We start from the raw sequence: 20,581 nt of genomic DNA, 5'->3' as shown, positions 1-20,581 counted from the left end.
CCTGGTGGCAGAGGTGGGTTTTAAGTAGCTTACGAAAGGCAAGGAAGGTGGGGGCAATTCTAATCTCTGGGAGGAGTTGGTTCCAGAGGGCCGGGGCTGCCACAGAGAAGGCTCTTCCCCTGGGTCCTGCCAAGTGGCATTGTTTAGTTGACGGGACTCGGAGAAGACCCACTCTGTGGGACCTAACTGGTCACTGGGATTCGTGCAGCAGAAGAATTATCTTGCCCATGACTTCTAGGGAAGAAATGGTGAGGTAGAGACTGCACCACTAAAAGTGGGGTTGGCAATTGCAGTTCAATGACAAGGTGACAAGTAGACGAGCTCTTTCCAGGCAAGGAGAGAACTTGAGATCACCCACAAGGGCTCCTTAGAGTTGCTCCTTACAATAACAAGACAATGATCTCTGGTTAGTTTAGAGCTTTTGGAGACAAGGGAGTAGTCCCTTTTCCCATCTTTGCTTAAATCAAGGTTGGTGCCTTTTCAAAGGACACAGAATTTTCATACTTAATTATAAGAAACCTTCCCATGAGAATATGCTGTTATTTTGAATTCCTAAAATGAAAGGATAGAACTTTTGAAGGCTGGCCATTGGAGGAACCAGAAGAAACTAAGGTTTATAATGAAAGGAGAATACTTAAATTTGATTTACTAATACAGAATGGGGCAAAATATTAATGTCACATATAGGTATACTGCATTTACATCTTCTCACCCCACTACTAAAGACTTCTAATAAAATTACATTTCTGGCTCTATTTTTCCATTTTCTTTTTTCCAAGTTGTCAAATTCTAGTTCATTTGTCTGGAAAAAAATTAGCATAGCAATGCTACAATTTTAAAGCATTGGAAAGATCTGCTTAATTCAATAAGACTCAAGGCTAAATAGATTCATATGGGATGATGCATATTAATTCACTTACATATCTTTAAATTGCTGTCTTTAAATTGCTTTTTACAACTTGTGTCTTCCATGCCAGTTTTATTGCATTTTATTACTTGCTTCATAATGATTTTGATTTATTCATTTAGCTTTCTGTCCCAGACAGGTGGGCAAGAAATGAAAAAAAAAATTGCCCAGGTGATTTAAAACACACAAAGTACTTAACTCACCTGAATACCCATTGCTGTCTACATCAATTCTCCCAGATATGGATTGACCAAACATGCGTAAACTGTTGCTGATTTGGTGTCCTTGAATTCTCTAAAAATTATTATTAAAACAAAAATTAAAAAAAATTGCAGTAGAGAAATAACAGAAAATAGAACCATCCTTCCTTCATTGTGGGAAATTTGGGTCCAGTGCTAAGTAGAAATGATGACATTTTCAATATCCCCAAAACCTTCTTAGGATTAGATAAACTGCTCTGAGAGCATCCTTAGATTGTTTATGAGGCCAAGACAAAATCAGTCATATTGTTAAAATTTAAAGGGGTGGGGGAGGGAACACACAGAAAAAGTTGCACTGGTTTCATTCCATCCACATTTAAAAGAATCAATAGCACTTAAGACTTATATATTGCTTCACAGTGCTTTACAGCCCTCTCTAACCGGTTTAGTGTTAGTCTATTGCCTCCAACAATTTGGCTCCTCATTTTACCTACTTTGGAAGGATGGAAGGCTGAGCCTGGTAGGATCTGAATTGGCAAACTGCAGGCAGCTGGCAGTCAGCAGAAGTAGAATTGCAGTACTGCACTCTAACCACTGCACTACTGTAGTTCATAATGCATTCATGATATAATTAATCATAATTACATTGATTATAGGTAATATCAATTACTTTGTCTTTTTTCTGTCACATTAAATATTACAATTTGGTAACAACCTTGGACAAGGATGGGATATGTAAAACATTTTCAACATCTGCAAGTGGTTTTGAAACCTAGCATATGCATTTCTGTTTTACAAATACGTCTGTATTGCTACCTTAAAATATTGTTAACGTAAGTAGCTTGTTTCTACAATTGACCTGGACCATTTGTGAATCATTAAGTCTGATATTATGACTCACTTAGATTCACCACTTAATATTAAAAGAAAAGAGTTGATATAAAGTGGTCTTTTTTCCATTAATGATTGATAGAGGAAAGGGCTTTTAAGCAAGTGGCAAAACACAGTTATGCATAAGGATTTTGACTAAAAGTCAAAACTAACAGAACCAAATAAATTGAACAATTTAGATCTTTATTAGGTATTCTACTCTTCCTCTGCCCCAACTTACTCCTATTTTGAGCCATGGTGGTGCAGTGGTTAGAATGCAGTACTGCAGGCTACTTCTGCTGGCTGACTGCAATTTGGCAGTTCAAATCTCAGCCGGCTCAAAGTTGACTCAGCCTTCCATCCTTCAGAGGTGGATAAAATGAGGACCCAAATTGTTGGGGGTGATAAGCTGACTCCGTAAACCGCTTAGAGAGACTATAACAAAGCGACCTAAAGCGGTATATAAGTCCAATAGCTATTGCTATTGTTACTTTGCATATGTAACAGATTTTGTTACGGTGGAACTATTGTATCAATGAATTCCTAACCCTGCATACTTTTTTATGTCTTGCACTTCTATGTTCTGCTAAAAATAAAAAAAATGTGAATATGAGAAACTGATTTATACTAGCTAATGTAGTCTAAATTTGCAGTTGTCTTCCAGGACTCCACACCGGATTCCAAACCTATCTGGAAATATTGGACAACTGAACAGGGGTCCCTGACTATTGAGCCTGCTTAAACGAACAAACGGCTAATTCTATAATAGTGAGATATTAAAAATAATAGTCACAAAGACAATTTAAAGAGACCTACTTGTGAAAAAGTTGGTGATATTCCATCTTTTCTGCCATTGTATATATAAACTGAACCTTCTAAATCATTTTCTTGCGGAGCCCCAATGGCTATATCTGTTAAAAACCCATAGAAAATGAAATTAACCAGGAATTAATTATATTGTACATTTTTTTAAATAAAAAAATAATTATGACTAGCATAGATCCCTGCCTCCAATTTATTTTTTTTACAAGAATCACAAGATACATTTTGATAAAGAAGAAAAAGGCAGATCTGTATTAGAAGATAAACTCTCAGAAATGGGGACGGATATTCCAATAAGTTAGTTCTCTTTTAATTAACTATTGGAGAACTTAAAAGATGTAGCAGAAACTTATTCTTTGTTCTATCTCTGTATATAAATTATTAAGCTGCTCTAATAGATCATATGGGGAAGCAGTAAAGCAGAGAAACTTCAACTGCTGTACATTCTTACACAATTCGTTCCAGTCAATTATAAATTATACTAAGCAAAATCCAATGGGAAACAGATTTCTCAGGCAAAATAGATTTCCATTTCCTGAATAGGTCCCATGCTCCCTGAATATTCTCTAAAAGTGCTATCACAATGGTTGGGGGGACATAAAGGAATGAATAGGGAAAGAATGTTGCATACCCTCTGTCAATATTATTTTTTTAAATCACAATTCATCATCTTGAAAGTTACATACAAAATGGTCTTTAAAATGTGGAAATGGCTGGGTGGAGTCACTGAAGGAGTTGGTGTGAGCTTAAATGGACTTTGGGGGACAGCAGAGGACAGGAAGGCCATGGGGTCATGATGGATTAGACATGATGGATTAGACATGACCTTGCAACTAACAACAACTATAAATGTTCTGCTAGACAAAAACATGGAATCAAAATTCTGCACCCTTAAAATAATTACAGGTATGCTTAAGAATACAGTAGCTGCATTTATAGATAATACTGAGCAATGCATCCTCTTCTTCCCTTTACACTATTACAGATTTTTTAAAAAACATAATACCTTCAAAGCCATCATTATCAATGTCTCCTATATTGGCAATGGAATCCCCGAACCTTGCTGCATACAAATCACTTCCAGCTAGTGCTGTCTGCAGCTCCATCATCTTTGCTCCCTTTAAAAAATAAGTTTGATTAACCCTGAGTTCTCTTTTACTTTTAGGTGTATAATTTATATCCCACAAACCACATGCAGCTTCCGTTAAAGTGTACCTTTCACAAATCTCCAGGCATGTTACCAAATTAAAATATTCTAGTATCGGAGTCATCCATTCACACTTTCTATATGACAATCGCTAAGGCTGAAAACTGATTAAAGAAGTCATACCTCACCTGACCCCAAATAATCACACAAATATAACTGACTAAATAATAGAAATATACTTTAATGGTGCTGTACAAAATTCTTCATTGCCTTTACAGGATCATTTAACAAAGGAGGAACCTAAATTAGAGGCATTTGGTCTCTGTTAGTGACTTGGCTTCTGGATCAAAGGGCACTTTAGTGAATTACAAGATGAAAAAGCCTTTTCATTAAAAGTGTCTTATGTTTATATAACTTTGAGATCATACCCAGAAATGAAAAAAACATAGAGTTCCTGCCAATCATTTTCAAAGTGGGCTATGTAAATGTTCAAACAACATTTGAAGGAAAAGAAGCCATCCATTGTAGCTAACCATTTTCAATTTAAAAAGTTACATGCCCAGGCAGTTTCACTTCCATGAATGTTCTTTCAACAGCATTATAAAAACATAAAGAAGTAACTATACTTCCTAGCTTTTCTATACTATCTTCTATTTTTTTCATTATAAAAAGGGAGGGGGGGACATCCAAGAACTGTTTTCCATCACTCTAAGCTAACCAGGTGCAAGAGAGAAAAGGCTTAGGTGCCTCCAGATGTAAAGGCTCCCTCTAACACTACCAATTAGAGCATGACTTTTCTTTATAGATACATGGCAAAGAAGATAAAAAATTATATGGAAGAATAGTTAAAATATTTGGATCACCATATTTCATAACCATATTCTGGCAGCTTCTCAACAGATCTAGAAATTTGTTGCATTTCCATGTTAAAACATATTAATCAGTGCAAAGGAAGCTATCAAAATAAGTGTTATGAAAAAGCTGGGCTTAAGAATGGATCTTTAAAAAAAAATATTTTTATTGATTTTTAACAAGTTTAATATACACACAACATAAAACAGTGCATAGTGAAGTGTGCCCACCACATTTGGGGTATGTGTGTGTCGGGGTGGAAGAATGGATCATTTATCCATTTCAATCAACTCCACAACACTTTTCAATAAGAATGAAGCAATACTTACAGAACCTGAGTTGAGGTAAACATAAACCCTTCCTTCTTCTCTGATTTTACTATGCATGGGTGCGCCAACTAGTAAATCTGAAAGGCCATCACCGTTAAGATCCGCCGCACAAACAGTAGCTCCAAAGTAAGAACCAAACTACCCACATAGAAGAGACAATGGTTAGCCAAGAAATCACCAAGGTATATGAACATATTGTGAATTAACAAACTTTATAAATGCAGAAATATTATTACCTTTTTACCCCTTAATTCACTTAAAATTGAAAGTTGTTCGAGTTCAATTTTAAAAATGTAAACCTGAAATAAACAACAGAGGTCAGTTGCATCAGAGGCCCTAAACAAACAAAAGAACAAGAAGTTTCTCTATCAGTTAAAGAAGCTAACAAAATATAGTGTTTCTACAAGGTGAAAAATGAGAACTGGCCTGAATGGAGCAATTGCCTGAAGCAATGGCGTTTGCAGTAAGCCATAGCAGCTTTCATGAGCTTCCTGTTCCTCTGTCAAAGTGATTATGTTGCACAATTTGGCCTAACTTTGCTTGCTGTCTTAGCTGAAATAGGAGAAGTTACTCCATTAGTTATAATGTAGGGTTCAACCATTGATCCAGCCAGCTTCTCTACACAGATCAGTAGTAGGAAATCATTACTTCTTTGCTTCCAGCAGTAAAATGTTTTGGGTCACTCAAGTGCAACACCGATCAACTTAGGTACCTCTCTTGGCAATGGCCTGAATTGCACTCTTTACTCTCTGATGTTGTCTAGCAATGAAAATGCATTACTTTATAAACCTTCTATTAATACTTGGTAGATAAAAGTATGAGGATCATTGACCATCTCTAACACAAATACACACTGGCACCTGCATCTACCGAAACAAGCAGCATATGTATACATGAAAAATATATCCTTGGAAAATAATAGAACAGGGGGGAAATAGCCTCAGGTTATTTAGTTATCACCAAAGAACTTTAGCAGACAGTTCTTCCATGTTATTGCAAGCTATACATTTATTTTTACACATTTTTTAAAAAATAATCTACCACATTAAAGGAAAAACCTCTTACTTTACCAGTCTGCTCCTGCTGGGGAGCACCTCCAATTACTTCTGAACTAGTTGCAGAAAGGAAGTGACCTGCTCCAACAGAATAACCTATCCATAAAAGAAGAGTGAATGGAAGCAGTGAGTTTTCAGGTGCAAATAATCTGAAAGCTTAAGTTAAAGGAATTCTTTATTTGAGCAATGACTCCCACAATTGGGAACGAGTGTGTCTGCAAACGAATAATCATATTAATTCTGTGTCTGTGCTTGTATGTCCAAAAGTTGGATATCCAATCCCAATCTATTTAGGTACAACCATTAGGATACTATAGGCTTCTATAGAATATTCTCCATTTGTACTGCCCAGGGGGCAATCAAGTGGCTCTGCTGCTTATCTCACAATATGGGTTTGAATACATGCTACCATATGCTGAATTGGCACATTCAACATACCTTGCTGAGCAGAACTACTCTGAAGGGGGGGGGGGGGCGGAGAATGCTCAAAAGTTTGTTTACATAGAAGCTAAAATTGGTAAGTGATGGTAAAACCAACTTCCTGTGTGTGTGTATACATGCAGTGCAATCACTGAGAACTGCTTTGCATATGTCCTTTTGAAAATAGAATAGGCAAATAATTTAAAGAAAATGAAATAATCCTTTGACTTAGAATCAAGGCTCTCAAAACAAATGTTTTCTACGTAAAGAGTGCAATAAACTAACGTATACTACAGATATACTGGGAGAATATGCACCAAAATAAATTCACACTTGGCCAATAAAATTCTATTGTATTGTATTGTATTCTTGGGGAAAACAGAAGAAACTTCAGTATCTTAGTATTGGTTCTAGTGGAATCTGATTTGCAACCCTCATCACATAAATGAAAAGCACAGCACAAGAAATGTCTCACATTCACAAGATTTTGCATAACCCCACAAAATTCCATATGTAAGGAAAGCAATGAAGTTCTTTAACATTTTCCTTTTCTAAGAATACCAATGAAGTCTGTGGAGAGCTCAAAGTTAATGCTGATCATGTCTGAGGCTTCTGATTAACTCCACAGTATTCTAGTTTCTCACCCACTTTGTATATTGAAACAGAATTTTTAAAATTAAATCAGGTAGGGTAAAACACTTAAGGCAGCACTAAGCAACATGCCAGGAAGTACATTGCTACCTACAGCATCACCACCTTCCATCTTTTTGCCAGGGAAGCATACCATCAAGGAGATAAATGTTAGGTGAACTTTCATATGCAAATATTAAATAAAAAAACATTTACCTAAATAACTTCCATACTTTATCTGATGATTCACGTCTACATACGAGATAATTGTGTTTAGTGTTTTATTGTACACAAAGATGGAACCAGTCCAATAATCTGATCCTGGAGCTCCCATAATAATTAAATCCTAGAAGAAAACAAAAAGCTTAAACCTTTAATACATGGTTTGGAAGCTAGAGTAGCTATTCCAATACATCCAAGCAGGCCAAAGGGGAAAAAAAAAACATTTTGTGAGCAATATACCACACAATGTGGTAAAGAATTTAAAAAATGTTCAACCTCAGAGAGAAGGTGGTGAGTTTTATTATTGCTTTGCATGAAATAATCCCAGATCGCATTATAGTTTATGCTCTGTTAATTTCAAAATAGAAATATTAGGCGTCTACAGGGCATTGTATTTATTAAAAACCTTGTCACAGTCTTACTAGCTTTGCAATAACAGCCCAAGGTCACAGATCGGTTTTGATTTAAAACAAACAACAATATTCCATCTTCGCTTGGAATTACAAGGTGCCACTAGGGCAACACCTGCTTCTCAGGAATAAGATGCAGCAAGCAGGCAGCTTTAAACCTGGAAGACTTAAACTCCCAGAATTCTGGGAGTTGAAGTCCACTAGGTTTAAAGTTGCCAAGGTGGGAGACCCTTGCTCTAACATGGACAACCTGAAACAATCTCTTTTCAACAGCTCATTTCACTCATCTCTTGCCAAGGAAAGAGGTGATGGTTAGGTTAAAAAAGGAGAGAAAACCCAGCCTTGCAGAACATCAAGGAGAAACAACAGTATGCAGGTGGATGAAGCAGCAGCTTCCTATAAAGGTCTCGTTTCAGTCCTTTGAATTAGCGTGCACTAACTGCAAGTTTCCCAAATACAGGAAGTCCTCAACTTATTGTCGCAATTGAACCCCAAGTTTTTGTTGCTAAGTGACAAATTCGTTAAGTGAGTTTTGCCACATTTTATGACTTTTCTTACCACATTTGTTAAGCAATTCACTGCAGTTGTTAAATTAGGCTGAATCTGGTTTCCCCTTTGATTTTGCTTGCCAGAAGGTCGCTAAAGAGGATCACATGATTCCGGGACATTGCAACCGCTATAAATATGAGTTAGTTGTCAAACTTCCAAATGTAAATCATGTGACCATGGGGATGCTATAAGGACATTAGTATGAAAAAAATGGTCATAGATCACTTTTTAAAATGCTGTTGTAACTTCAATGGAATTATTGTATGCTGAGGGCTAACTACATATTACCAAACTAAGCCTATTTTATTTCATAGCTTCAACAGTGAAGTCATAATCTTAACTTACGCACCTCAATGTAAAATGTTGATATCCCAGCCTGACAAGATCCATTTTTTTCTCCATATTTTTTCTTAAAATCTGAATATTCACCATGTGATTCAGGAAAAAAAAACATATTAAGGCAACGAACTAAAAGAAAAAATTCTTCACAAATATCACGTGCTTTCTACAGTTATTCTGACAAACAAATTGAAATTAGCTAAACTATTACCTGATGGCGACATATTATGCTTACTAATGCCAGAAGAATAAAGGTTTTAAAAAGCAATTTTTAAAAAGAAACCATCACTATCCAGTCTCATTTCCAGAATTTTATTTTAAATAATTTACCATATTTTTCGGTGTATAAGACGAACCTTTTTCCTCCCTAAAAGTGACTGATGATTTGGGTGCGTCTTATACTCTGAATGTAGCTTTTTCTTTTTCCCAACCCTAACTAGCTGCTAATGATCTTCCCTTACCTTGCAGGCTCTTTCATTGTTTCTCTCTGTGAAGAATATTTTCCAAGCCCCAAGTCTTTGCAGGGTTTTTTCCACTGTTCTAACTTGCTCCAAAGAAGTTTCTTTCCAGCCCTAACCAGGTGCTATTAATGTTCCCAACTTTTACCAGCTTGCAAGCACTTTCATTGTTACTCTCTGCAAAGAAGAATGTTTCCCAAACCCTGTCTTTGTAGGGTTATTTTATTGCTTTACTTGCTCCAGATGTTTCTTTCCAGCCCTAACCAGGTGCTATTAATGTTCTCAAGCTCTTTCATTGTTACTCTCTATGAGGAATGTTTTCCAAGCCCTAAGTCTTTGCAAGTTTTTTCCCCATTGGTCTAACTTGCTCCAAATGTATCTTTCCAGCCCTAACCAGGTGCTAATGATTTTCGTTCCCAGCTCTTACCCACTTGCAAGCTCTTTCATTCTTCTGTGAGGAATGTTTTCCAAACCATGTCTTGGTAGGTTTCTTTTCTTTTCTTTACTTGCTCCAGCCATAGCCAGGTGCTAACAATGTTCCCAGCTCTTACCTGCTTGCAAGCTCTTTCATTGTTACTCTCTGCTAAGAAGAATGTTTTCTAAGCCCTAAATCTTTGCAGGGTTTTTTCCATTGCTCTACTTGCTCCCACTGTTTCTTTCCAGGTGCTAATGATGTTCCCAGCTGTTACTGGTTTCTCAGAATAAAGGTTTTTTTAGCCCTTAACCAGGGGACAAAATAATGTGCTGAAGCTGACCAGACTAAGGGCACTAGCCAGATGAATGGTAACCAGATTCTTTTCCCTATTTTCCTCCCCAAAAACTAAGGTATGGCTTATACTCCAGTGTGTCCTATACTCCGAAAAATATGGTAAATAATGAAGAGACACATTATGGAAAATATTTTCCTAATAAATATGTATGCTATGTGGGTTTTTATTTGTTTATTTAGACTTTATTGACAAGAATTACTGTTTTCTTCCATTCCTTTTACAATTTCAACACAATCTGGTAGAAAGAATATTAGAATGTTTCAGGTTGTTGAAGTTTAAAAAAATACTGGAACCCCTGACCAAAGGTGTAAAGATCTCATGACAGAAAACTGGTTCTGTTCAAGTGGATTTTCTCTCTCTAAAACTCTGTTTATTCTTCCAGGCCTTGGCTATGCCTCAAACAAAGACAACCTTGCTTTGGTCCAACTAACTTCTACTTTTAGTCTAAATCAGCATGAGAAAGTTTGTCAGATAATCTATCAAATTGGAAACCAAAATAGTTTTTAAAGTTATAATGGCCAATATCTTGAGGAATCCTGAAAAAACTAAGTAATCTGATGAAATTTTATTATGATTGTCATTTTCAAATGGGCTTTTGTGCATGGATGGAACCCAGCTGTATTGGGATGATACTCTAGGACTGAGTTCAGTCTAAGTTCAACAACCATTAAGACCTTTTTTTGCTTCATTCCTATTCATGTCTTCCTATGGATACACCAGACAGGAAATACTGGAAGAGACACCAATCATGCTGTCTTTCAAATACAACCTTAATATTTCTTTTTATATAAATAATTTTAATGCACATTTGCAGTCACACAGATATAAAATGTCTTTGCAGGATTTCCAAACCATTTTGTTAACTAAGATAAACATAAAATACATGAGGCTGAAGATGAAGTCTTCCTGGTTGCCTCTTTTCCCAAATGTTTACAATTCTATTTTCTATAATAGAGAAGATCTTTTACTTACCCCTATAGCAAGGGCATATTCTTTGACTTAACAAGGTTCGAAAATTGGGAGGTACCTCGTAACAAATGCCATGTGGAAGTTTATGCTCTGAAATATAATATACGTTTTTCCATCTATGTCCACAGACCTAGATAAAAATGAGACAGGAAAATAAGTGTGGTGATTGAAAAAGAGCTTGACAAAGTATAAGACTACTTTCAGACACACAAAGTCAGGTCATTAATCCATCAATCAAATCCAATTATAGGATTTCAAAGAAAAATATTTCAGAAATGCAGTATTTTTGCTTGTAGACCTGCAGCCCTCTGTTTAGTTTGCTATTAAACCAGAGAACTTTCCCAAATACTTAATTTACACAGGAAAATGCAAGATGATACTTACAACAATAGAGCCATTTTCTCCTGGTTGCCTTGCTAGGCTCACTCCCAACCACTGGTTGTCTCTTTCTTCAGTGCAGGTTTTTCCACACCTTTCCCCTTTTGGATCACCTTTAACCAAAAAAAATATTAAGGTTTGTATAGGAACCTTTGAAAGTACTCAAGGTATCATTGTAGAGTTATTCTTAAGTTGCAGGTAGTCCTCAAATTATGATCCTAATTAGGATATGAATTTCCATAGCTGAGCAAAGCAATTGTTAAATGAAATATTGTGAACGTGCCACTTAGCAATGGCAGTCCCAGCCATCCCAGTTGTCCTTAGGCCAGGATGTGTCCTCAGGGCACTGGCCTTGTCTCCACCACTCCCCTCCCCTCCCGCTGCAGGGAGGATATGGTGGCAGAACGCGGAGACCTTTTCATTTTGGCTGTGCTGTGCAGGACAGTCAAAAGGTCAGAGAGAGGAAGGAGATAGGTGAGGATGGGCAGTTGAAGCAGGATGTAGCAATGGTCATAAATGCTGGCTGGCTGCTGAGTGCCCAAATATACATCACTATGCTCTTAGGTGCTAGATTTTAAGTTTATTTTTTCAGTGCTGTCAGAACTTTGTACAGTCACTGGACAAACTACCTCTGCATTATGTGAAAATAAAAAAAATATAATTAATCCAGTTACATTTCAAAATTGCACCTTAATGGAGATGGCCCTAAAAGAAAATGATGTTGCATTAGTGCAGGGGCTCTGAATGTTTTGCCATCAAATGTCCTTGTAATCTTAGTTAAATCTTAATCCTAAATATAATCTTTATGTACAAATTTCTCCTAAACATCAAAATGAACACAAATGGAATAATGAAAATAATACAATGAAACATTTGAAATAATGGATTTATTTTAACAATGCAATTAAAAAGATCTTTACACTTAGCCAGGCTACCTGCGCCTTAGTTTATTATGCATTAGTAAGTATGCATAAATAAAGTTTGAGTCAGTAAACATAATTCACCTATTAAAGTAGTTAACAACTATCTACATAGTTAGATTTATCTCTGTGTCCACATTACAGAAAAGACATGTTTGGCAGGTGACCCAGCAAAAGAAAAGTGAAAAAGGCAGGGTAGATGAGTAAAACTTTCATTGTCCTTGGAATTCTTAGTTTCATATCATTCCAACGTAGGGAGGGGAAAAAAGCACACAACCTAGGCAAAAATCACATAAAACCTCACAAGCGAAATAGCAAAGATGACTGACTTCTAAGGTGTCTGTTACACCCAGTTGTAAATACGAATTTGCATTTTTCAGATAACTACATTTCCACTTGCCACATATAACCACATGGGAGGCCACCAATTTCCTTAGTGTGATCTTGGGCTATGCGGTTGATTGCAGATGTACATTATTCTATCAAATGCTAAAATGCTCTTATCTGATAGCTTTTGTTTTGAGTACACATTTCATAGCTTCTCGTATTTTCATGCTAAAAACTAAGAATTCTACTTTCCAATCTTTTATGACTTTGATGAGCGTACATTGCACAAATACACATATCTAAAACTGGCTATAAGTCCAGTCATATACAAAATTTTTGGAACTACTCTCTCCACCTTGCTCAGCATTTTAGAACTACAACTTGTCAAATTTGGAGAGGTGAAGAGAATTAGGTTGGAAAAAACTATGGTGCAAGCAATCAACCTTTATCATTTATTTCTCAAAATAATTCTTTCATAAAAGAGCTTGAAAATAATTTTTGCATGTCAGCTCAGAACTTCACTGGAAGTTCACAGATGTTCTTATAAAAACTTAAGGAAAATCCATTAACACCATCTCAGTCTTTTTATAATAATGTTTCTCAGACACATTCTGTAATTCCAGCATCATCATAAAATACAGTAAATTCCATTCCTGGATTTCAAGATTGCAACTGTTTATGATTACATTGTGTATTTTTTTATTTTAGAGTGAGAGATTAATGTATTTTATATTTGCCTCTATATCAAATGAAGTTGGAAGTTGTTTTATTTCCCCTGCACACTTTTTTGGAGTCTAAATTTTGCGCTTTTTTAAACTCCTTTTTCTAACTTCCATTTTCCTGTTTCTTTATATTTTATCTTTTCTTAAAATTTAATAAAGTTTTCTTTTTTAAAAAAGCAAAGATTTCATTCCCAATCCCAATAAGAACTGGGATTCCTAAGGAATGGAGAACAGGTTCCATTGACGAAACTGCCATTCTGTCAACTCATAAGTGCACAAAACAGAAGTAGATGTGTCCCCAAATAATAGGGTTTGTGTATTACAGTACTTCAAACCATTTGATCCAACCTGCTTAGCCCTATTCCATCAATAGTTGTATTTAGAATCAGAAGTATGATTTTTCTGGATTTTAAGCTTAGCCCCATTTGAACTATTTAGCTGTTTATATAACTATCTCTCGCAAAATAGAATATAATTTTTTATTGGCCACATGTGATTGGACACACAAGAAATTTGTCACTGGTGCATAAGCTTTCTAAAACGATAGACCAAATGTAAAAAAGTAAAATACAGTATACTGTAAGGCAGTGATTTTCAACCTTTTTTGAGCCGCGGCACATTTTTTACATTTACAAAACCATGGGGCACATTTTGGGGGGGGGGGGGTGTTAAAAAAAGTTTGGACAAAAAAATTCTCTCTTCCTCCCTTTCGCTCTATTTCTCTCCCTCTTTCTCTCCCTTCCTCTTTTTTTCTCTCTTCCTTCTTTCCTCTTTTTTCTCTCTTTCTGTCTCCCTCCCTACCTCCCTCTATGTCTTTCTCTCTCCCACCTTCCCTCCCCCCTCTCTCTCTCTTGCTTTCTTTCTCTCTTGTTCCTTCTCTCTTGCTTGCTTTCTCTCTTGTTTTCTTTCTCTCTTTCTCTTTCTTTCTCTTGTTTTCTTTCTCTCTCTGAGCTTCGCGGCACACCTGACCATGTCTCGCGGCACACTAGTGTGCCACGGCACACTGGTTGAAAAACACTGCTGTAAGGCACAGCTCATTTTCAAAATAAATATTTTAGATCTAGGAACATGTATGGTCTAACATGGGACAAATACTTTGTATTAAAACAAAGCTGTTAACTATTTCTAAAGCCCTGGGATTGTATTCTATTATCATTTTTCAGTATAACTATCCTCCTTCTGCTTAGGATATTCAGTCACAGACAAACAATCACACTTCCTATCAGATCATAAGCCTCTTCCTCATTCTAGCTCAAGAGTACCCAACCCCGGCTTTGGTACACGACATGGCAGAAACCGAACCGCACAAACAAGCAAAGCTCCTCCATGGTATGCACATGAAACCACACCCCCTTCAGTCATCAGAAAAACTGTCTCCATAGAACTGGTCCGTGATGCCCAAAAGGTTGGGGATCTCTGTTCTAGCTCATCTAGCAAGTGGGACTGCAATTCATTGGAAAGGCACATGTTGTATCCATAACAGGCCCAAATTGAATCATGGCATTCTCTAGTATGACTAATATTTCTCTGCCTGACACTTGGGAGAGATTTCACTAGTGGTCCAATTTAAACCTCTTTGTTTCCAAGGTCTTATTTATTTATTAAATTTATATGGTGCCCATCTCTCAACCAAGGAACTCTGGGTGGCTTAAAATACCATAAACAATAGAATAAAACAATTACAGGATTAAAATGTTAAAATAACAGAAATTATAAAATTATAATTGTTTGCCAAATTCCATAAATTATTATGCACATAATAAAGGGTGAGTTTCAGTAGACCCTTATTTGTAAATTTAGGGGCAGTGATTTCTGACAGTCTCAAAATGGGAGAGCAGTGTGGTCGGACGGTACGAAAAGTAAGTAGGATGCTTGGCTGCATAGCTAGAGGTATAACAAGCAGGAATAGGGAGATTGTGATCCCCTTATATAGAGCGCTGGTGAGACCACTTTTGGAATACTGTGTTCAGTTCTGGAGACCTCACCTACAAAAAGATATTGACAAAATTGAACAGGCCCAAAGACGGGCTACAAGAATGGTGGAAGGTCTTAAGCATAAAACGTATCAGGAAAGACTTAATGAACTCAATCTGTATAGTCTGGAGGACAGAAGGAAAAGGGGGGACATGATCGAAACATTTAAATACGTTAAAGGGTTAAATAAGGTTCAGGAGGGAAGTGTTTTTAATAGGAAAGTGAACACAAGAACAAGGGGACACAATCTGAAGTTAGTTGGGGGAAAGTTCAAAACGTGAGAAAATATTATTTTACTGAAAGAGTAGTAGATCCTTGGAACAAACTTCCAGCAGACGTGGTTGGTAAATCCACAGTAACTGAATTTAAACATGCCTGGGATAAACATATATTCATCCTAAGATGAAATACAGTAAATAGTATAAGGGCAGATTAGATGAGGTCTTTTTCTGCCGTCAATCTTCTATGTTTCTATGTAAAGAGTGATCCAATGGGAAGCAAGGTTTGTATACTAGTTCCAAATGTCCCCCTAAAAGAAATACGAGTAGTATCATAAAAGTTCTAATCTGCCTTAAAACTAATTTCAATTCTTCACGTTTTGGTTTTTAATAGGGGTCCCAACAAAGTTTACTGGTAAGATAAATCCATGAAAGGCAACAAATCTCCCTTGCAGTTAATTTGATTGTTTCGGTGTGCTACCAATCTATACTGTACATACTTTGACTTACTTGACAGCGCTGAGTTGAGCATTTTTTTGTACAACTTATTTTGAAATGACTCTATCCTCCATTTCTGAGTAATTGCTTCTATACTTAATAGACAATCCCAATTGTTCTCAATCTCTTGAGAAAAAATTCTAAGCAGTCAATTTATTTAATTCACTGCTACAAACCATAAAACTTATCTATAAAATAGGGAGTAATAAATTATAAATCTTACCGATTGTGGTTATTCATTCTGAAAGTACTTTTCAAATGCCATGACCTGTCTGATGACATAATCTGAAAGTGCATCTTTGCTGAAAGTGCAAAGTGCATATCTTTCCTCAATGTGAAAATCAATTTATTCAAAGTTGTATTTTTAGTTCCAGGCTGATAGATTTGGAAGTTTAGTTTCGGGTTTAGTTATGTTGCACCTGGATGCAATACTTCAATGTTTAAATGAATTTACTGGTTGGCAATGAGAGATAACTCATTGTTATCTCACTGTTTTCCAATTAAGAAACTAATGAAGGTCTATGGTGGTTTTAATGGAATTGCATGAAACCTTTTGCTTTATTGTACTGTATAAACCTACATGTACTGTTTGAACATAGTTTGTTAGGGAAAGGAAGTCATAACTAAACCAACCATAATACATATTTTCTTTTCTATAATCAACAGACAATTTATTTTATTATATTACATTATATATATTATCCTCTTTCCCCCTAGGCCTTTACAATTCTATGCATGGTATGTATGTATGTATGTTTGGTTTTTATATTAATTGATTTTTAATCATCAATACCAAATTACTATTGTACACTGTTTTATTGTCGCTGTTAGACACCCCGAGTCTCTGGAAAGGGGCGGCATACAAATCCAATAAATAAATAAATAAATAAATAATACATACACTTACTGTACTGTACATGTACTATAACATAGATTTACAATCGCAAGACCTAAAATGCATTCACCCAAAATCATACATACTACATTGCAGTGTGTCAATTAATTTCCTGTATGAATTGCTAAAGTTCATACAAAATACCAAGCTGCAATAATTTTGATTTGATATAGCATGACATGAATCAACTGGATTCATGAAAAGGTAATACATATCATATTTCTGCATCATTTGTTAGTCAATTAAGGAATGTTATGAAGATATTTCCTAAGGTAGTAAAATAATGCAACAAGTTTCTTTGGCCCAATTCCTTTACACATCCTGTGTAAATACTGCCATTTGAAGCTGCAGCTATGAAGTAATGAGCACAGATATGTGATCCAGTCCACAGGAATCCTTAAGATTTAAAGAAAAAAGTTGATCTTTCACCTAGTCTTCAATATATCAACACAGAGATTTTACTGTGTTCCCAAAAAGCCTACAGGGAATATATAGCACTCACTATGACCCTTTTCCTTGAATGGATGTATTTTACATAAGCTACACATTATGGCAGACAGATGCTCAGTGCTGAGAGCATTCCTTTGCCCATTTATCATGAGGTCTTCTAGTTACAGCATGTGCTCATTGACTAAAATGCATTTCTGTAACTGAAATGAAAATCAATGTCCACTTAGCCTAATTTTAAAATTTAGAGGTTTTTCTCCTTTTTTGTTCACTAGCTAAAATACTATTTATAAATATATATATTTCAATAAATATTAACAGATATGTTAACAAAATAAAGGAAAAAACCTCCAAGGTTATCACACTTACACATTTACCATGGGATACAGTACCTATAAGCTTTATTAGGAAAAGTATTGCTAATTATTCAAGCATGTAACTTTACTAATAAATCTTTGTTTTCTTCCAGATTAATAAACTTTTATGTGTAGACCTTAATCTTTTATCATTTCAAGAGTGGCACCAGGAAATTACTAAAAGACAATGTATTTGGTATATAAATGTTATAATAAAATAAGAGTGATGCAAAACATTCTTGTAAAGTGTTTACCTAATATATTTGATCAACTGATCGTGGTTAAAGCATTTCAAGGAACTTCCATTTTCAGGTTGATTCTACATTGATATGGTTAGTAATCAAAATCCTCAAGGACAGAGAAGGGTGCTTATCCTTACAGTGAAGGCACAGGAGGAAGTGCAGAATCTACACTGAATTGCTCATACATAGGTTCTGTTTTCCAGAAGCAAAGTTACATGCTTGAATACTTGTATTAGCAACATTTTTCCTAATAAAGCTTATTAAATCTGAGCTAGAGAGAAATCTTTCTTTTATTTTCTTCTCCAGGCTGATTGTTGCTTAGGTGATCTGACATCCAACAAGGCGAAATCAAATGTTCAGTTCTACTCACCCACTTGGAGAATCTCACAATCTCTTTTAGGATTATTTCCAATTTGGCATTTGAATATTGCCCCTGGATTCACCAGAGAGCTATTACTGGGCCAGCTGGCTTTAGGGGCTCCAGCTATAAGCCTGAAGGAAGAAAGAAAGAGATTTAAAACTCACACACACACAAGTAGTCCAGATTTGAGTAACCAAGCATTCATTCAGTGACTAGGGCTCACAGAGATACCAAGAAAGAAACAGAAATGAATGCTTCCACTTATAAAACTGGAAGACTCCCCCACTCTGCATTAATAGCTAGTTTGTGGTAAGTATGGAAGGAACAGCACATGAGGAAGAACACAAGCCATAACCCAAATTTGATGTGAGGAAGTAACTGTCTTCCAGCTAGTAACCTCTAGATTATAGTGACCTTATTTTCTTGGAAAAATAAATGGCCAAATTTGAAAAAGGGGCAATTCTGAAAGAGGTCCCATAAGGATAAATCATTTTATGTTTATAAGTTCACTTTGTAGAAAGAAAATTCAAGGGAGAAAAGCAAGAAACCCTTTACAAAAAGACCCCCCCTCCCCAAAAAATCTAAGATCAAACCATGCATGTAAATTTATCTTAAAAACTTAATTTGGCTTCCAGATTTTTCACACCAACATGCATTTGTAGATTACATAAAAGATAACGCTTGTAGGGCAGGACAAAAGCCAGTTATTGAACAGTAAAGACATCCAAAGGATGCCAAACAATAAAAGACAATATTGTCACTGTATTCCAAATGTGTCCAGAGATCACTAGGAATTGCAATTCCAAGTCATCTGAATGGCACACACCAGGGTTTTTTTTGGGAGGGCTGCGATGCCAATGGTCTCCACCAAAATCTTTGCTGGAAACAAAAAAAAACTTTCCGGGATCTGGAGGCAGCGCCCACTTTTTTGGCTAGCCTGACTCAGAACAGGAGGTCTCACCTCCTGCTTTGACACCGCCAGTTGAGTAAAACCGTAACCGTCTAAGGCAAGGCATACCGAAAGAGATGCGCTTGGGGGGAGGTGGCGGCTGAATGGCTGAGGACGGGAGGGGGGGGCAAAATCCTCACACAAGCGAGCGGCCTCGAGGGAAAAGCCTCCCCCTCTCCTTCTTTACTCACCACCGGTTGGTGCCAAAGCTGTGCAGCAGCACCGAATAGCCGAACCACGTCCCATCGAGCCCTTCGAAGACCAGGGGGCTCCGAGTATCTAGATTGTAAGAGCGGCAAGCCGTCGGGCAGCAGCTTAGCAAGAAGAGCAGCTGGGTGGAGGAAAATCCCATCTTCGGCTTGTCCCGAGCAGCCCACATCGCTAAACTTCGGGTCCTGGGAGGGAAAGAAGGGGCGGGTGGTGAGGTGGGGTCAAACTATCGAAGCAGGATTTTTTTTAAAAAAGTTGGTCGCCTCCGGTTACTTCGCTGCGTTAAGACTGGACGAGACGACAGGGACGGCGGGGGGGAGGGAGAGAGAGAGACTTCCTCCGCCGCTAATTAAAACGCCAAGTCGGGATAGCTTCTCAGGAGTTACTATTGCTGACTCTGCACTTTAGCTGCCCTTGCCCTCCCTCCACTACCGCCACCCCCCGCCCCCCGCGGCCGCTTTCGAGTCGCGGGGTGGGCTTTGTGGCCGACTCCGACGAGTTTCCGGGGGCGCTTCGCAACCCTTTTTTTCACACACAGCGCCAAGTTAAACTCCCGGAGGGCGGGAGTCCGAGCTCTCGGGGCCGCCGCAGCTGCTCTTAATTTGGAGCCGTTGCCTGCCTGGCTGAGGATATCAACTACAGGCGGGGGCGGGCTGGGTGGGGGGAGGTTATGTATGTTTGTAGGAAACTTAAGTTGGGTTGCCCCGGAGAATGACCCGGCGGCGCCGGGCGGGAAAAGGCTGCGGGAACTGGCAGCAGATTAAACTGAAGGGAAAATCTTCTCCATAAGAACCTGGATGGAGGCAACTCCACACGTGGCATCCCACACACACACACACACACACACACACTTATCATAGGTAGACTTGAGACTCCACCCGGGAAAACCTCCTTCAGCCCACGGGCCTTCCCCAAACCACGTTCCAAGCAGAGGCCGCGAATAGCAGCTAAGGGGTTCCAAATTCTCTCGGGCGACGTTGAAGTTCCAAAGTCGTGAGTCAGCGTCTGCGAGTAAATTAATTTCTCCCCTTATTATTCCAAAGGCGTCCATCGGTCCGGGCGAATTGAAACCCTCCGGAAAGAGAGGACCCACAAGGCTGGTGGTGGGTAACATGTTCTTGGCTCTTTCTAATAA

The 20,581-nt window shown here is 37.4% G+C and overlaps 1 protein-coding gene across 2 annotated transcripts in view; it reads right to left on the bottom strand.

Annotated features, from left to right (window-relative positions):
* The window catches only part of ITGA4 (integrin subunit alpha 4), a 54,987-nt gene extending 34,924 nt beyond the window's left edge, over positions 1–20,063 (bottom strand). The window contains exons 1-13 of one of the 2 annotated variants that reach the window (XM_070731874.1): positions 19,983–20,063; positions 19,428–19,631; positions 18,297–18,418; positions 11,334–11,440; positions 10,953–11,079; positions 8,763–8,830; positions 7,449–7,578; positions 6,193–6,278; positions 5,364–5,426; positions 5,128–5,265; positions 3,806–3,917; positions 2,794–2,888; positions 1,111–1,201 (exon numbers count right to left, since the gene is read on the bottom strand). In XM_070731874.1, the coding sequence (XP_070587975.1) occupies positions 1,111–1,201; positions 2,794–2,888; positions 3,806–3,917; positions 5,128–5,265; positions 5,364–5,426; positions 6,193–6,278; positions 7,449–7,578; positions 8,763–8,830; positions 10,953–11,079; positions 11,334–11,440; positions 18,297–18,418; positions 19,428–19,615 (1,327 nt within the window). In that variant the 5' untranslated portion in view covers positions 19,616–19,631; positions 19,983–20,063. Of the gene's footprint in view, positions 1–1,110; positions 1,202–2,793; positions 2,889–3,805; positions 3,918–5,127; positions 5,266–5,363; positions 5,427–6,192; positions 6,279–7,448; positions 7,579–8,762; positions 8,831–10,952; positions 11,080–11,333; positions 11,441–18,296; positions 18,419–19,427; positions 19,874–19,982 lie in introns of those variants that run through there. The other variant, XM_070731873.1, reaches the window with a different exon arrangement.
* Positions 20,064–20,581: the final 518 nt, after the last annotated feature.

The sequence above is a fragment of the Erythrolamprus reginae genome, chromosome 1, assembly GCF_031021105.1.
Source record: "Erythrolamprus reginae isolate rEryReg1 chromosome 1, rEryReg1.hap1, whole genome shotgun sequence".
Taxonomy (NCBI): Eukaryota; Metazoa; Chordata; class Lepidosauria; order Squamata; family Dipsadidae; genus Erythrolamprus; species Erythrolamprus reginae.
This window is presented reverse-complemented; position numbering and strand designations above follow the sequence as displayed.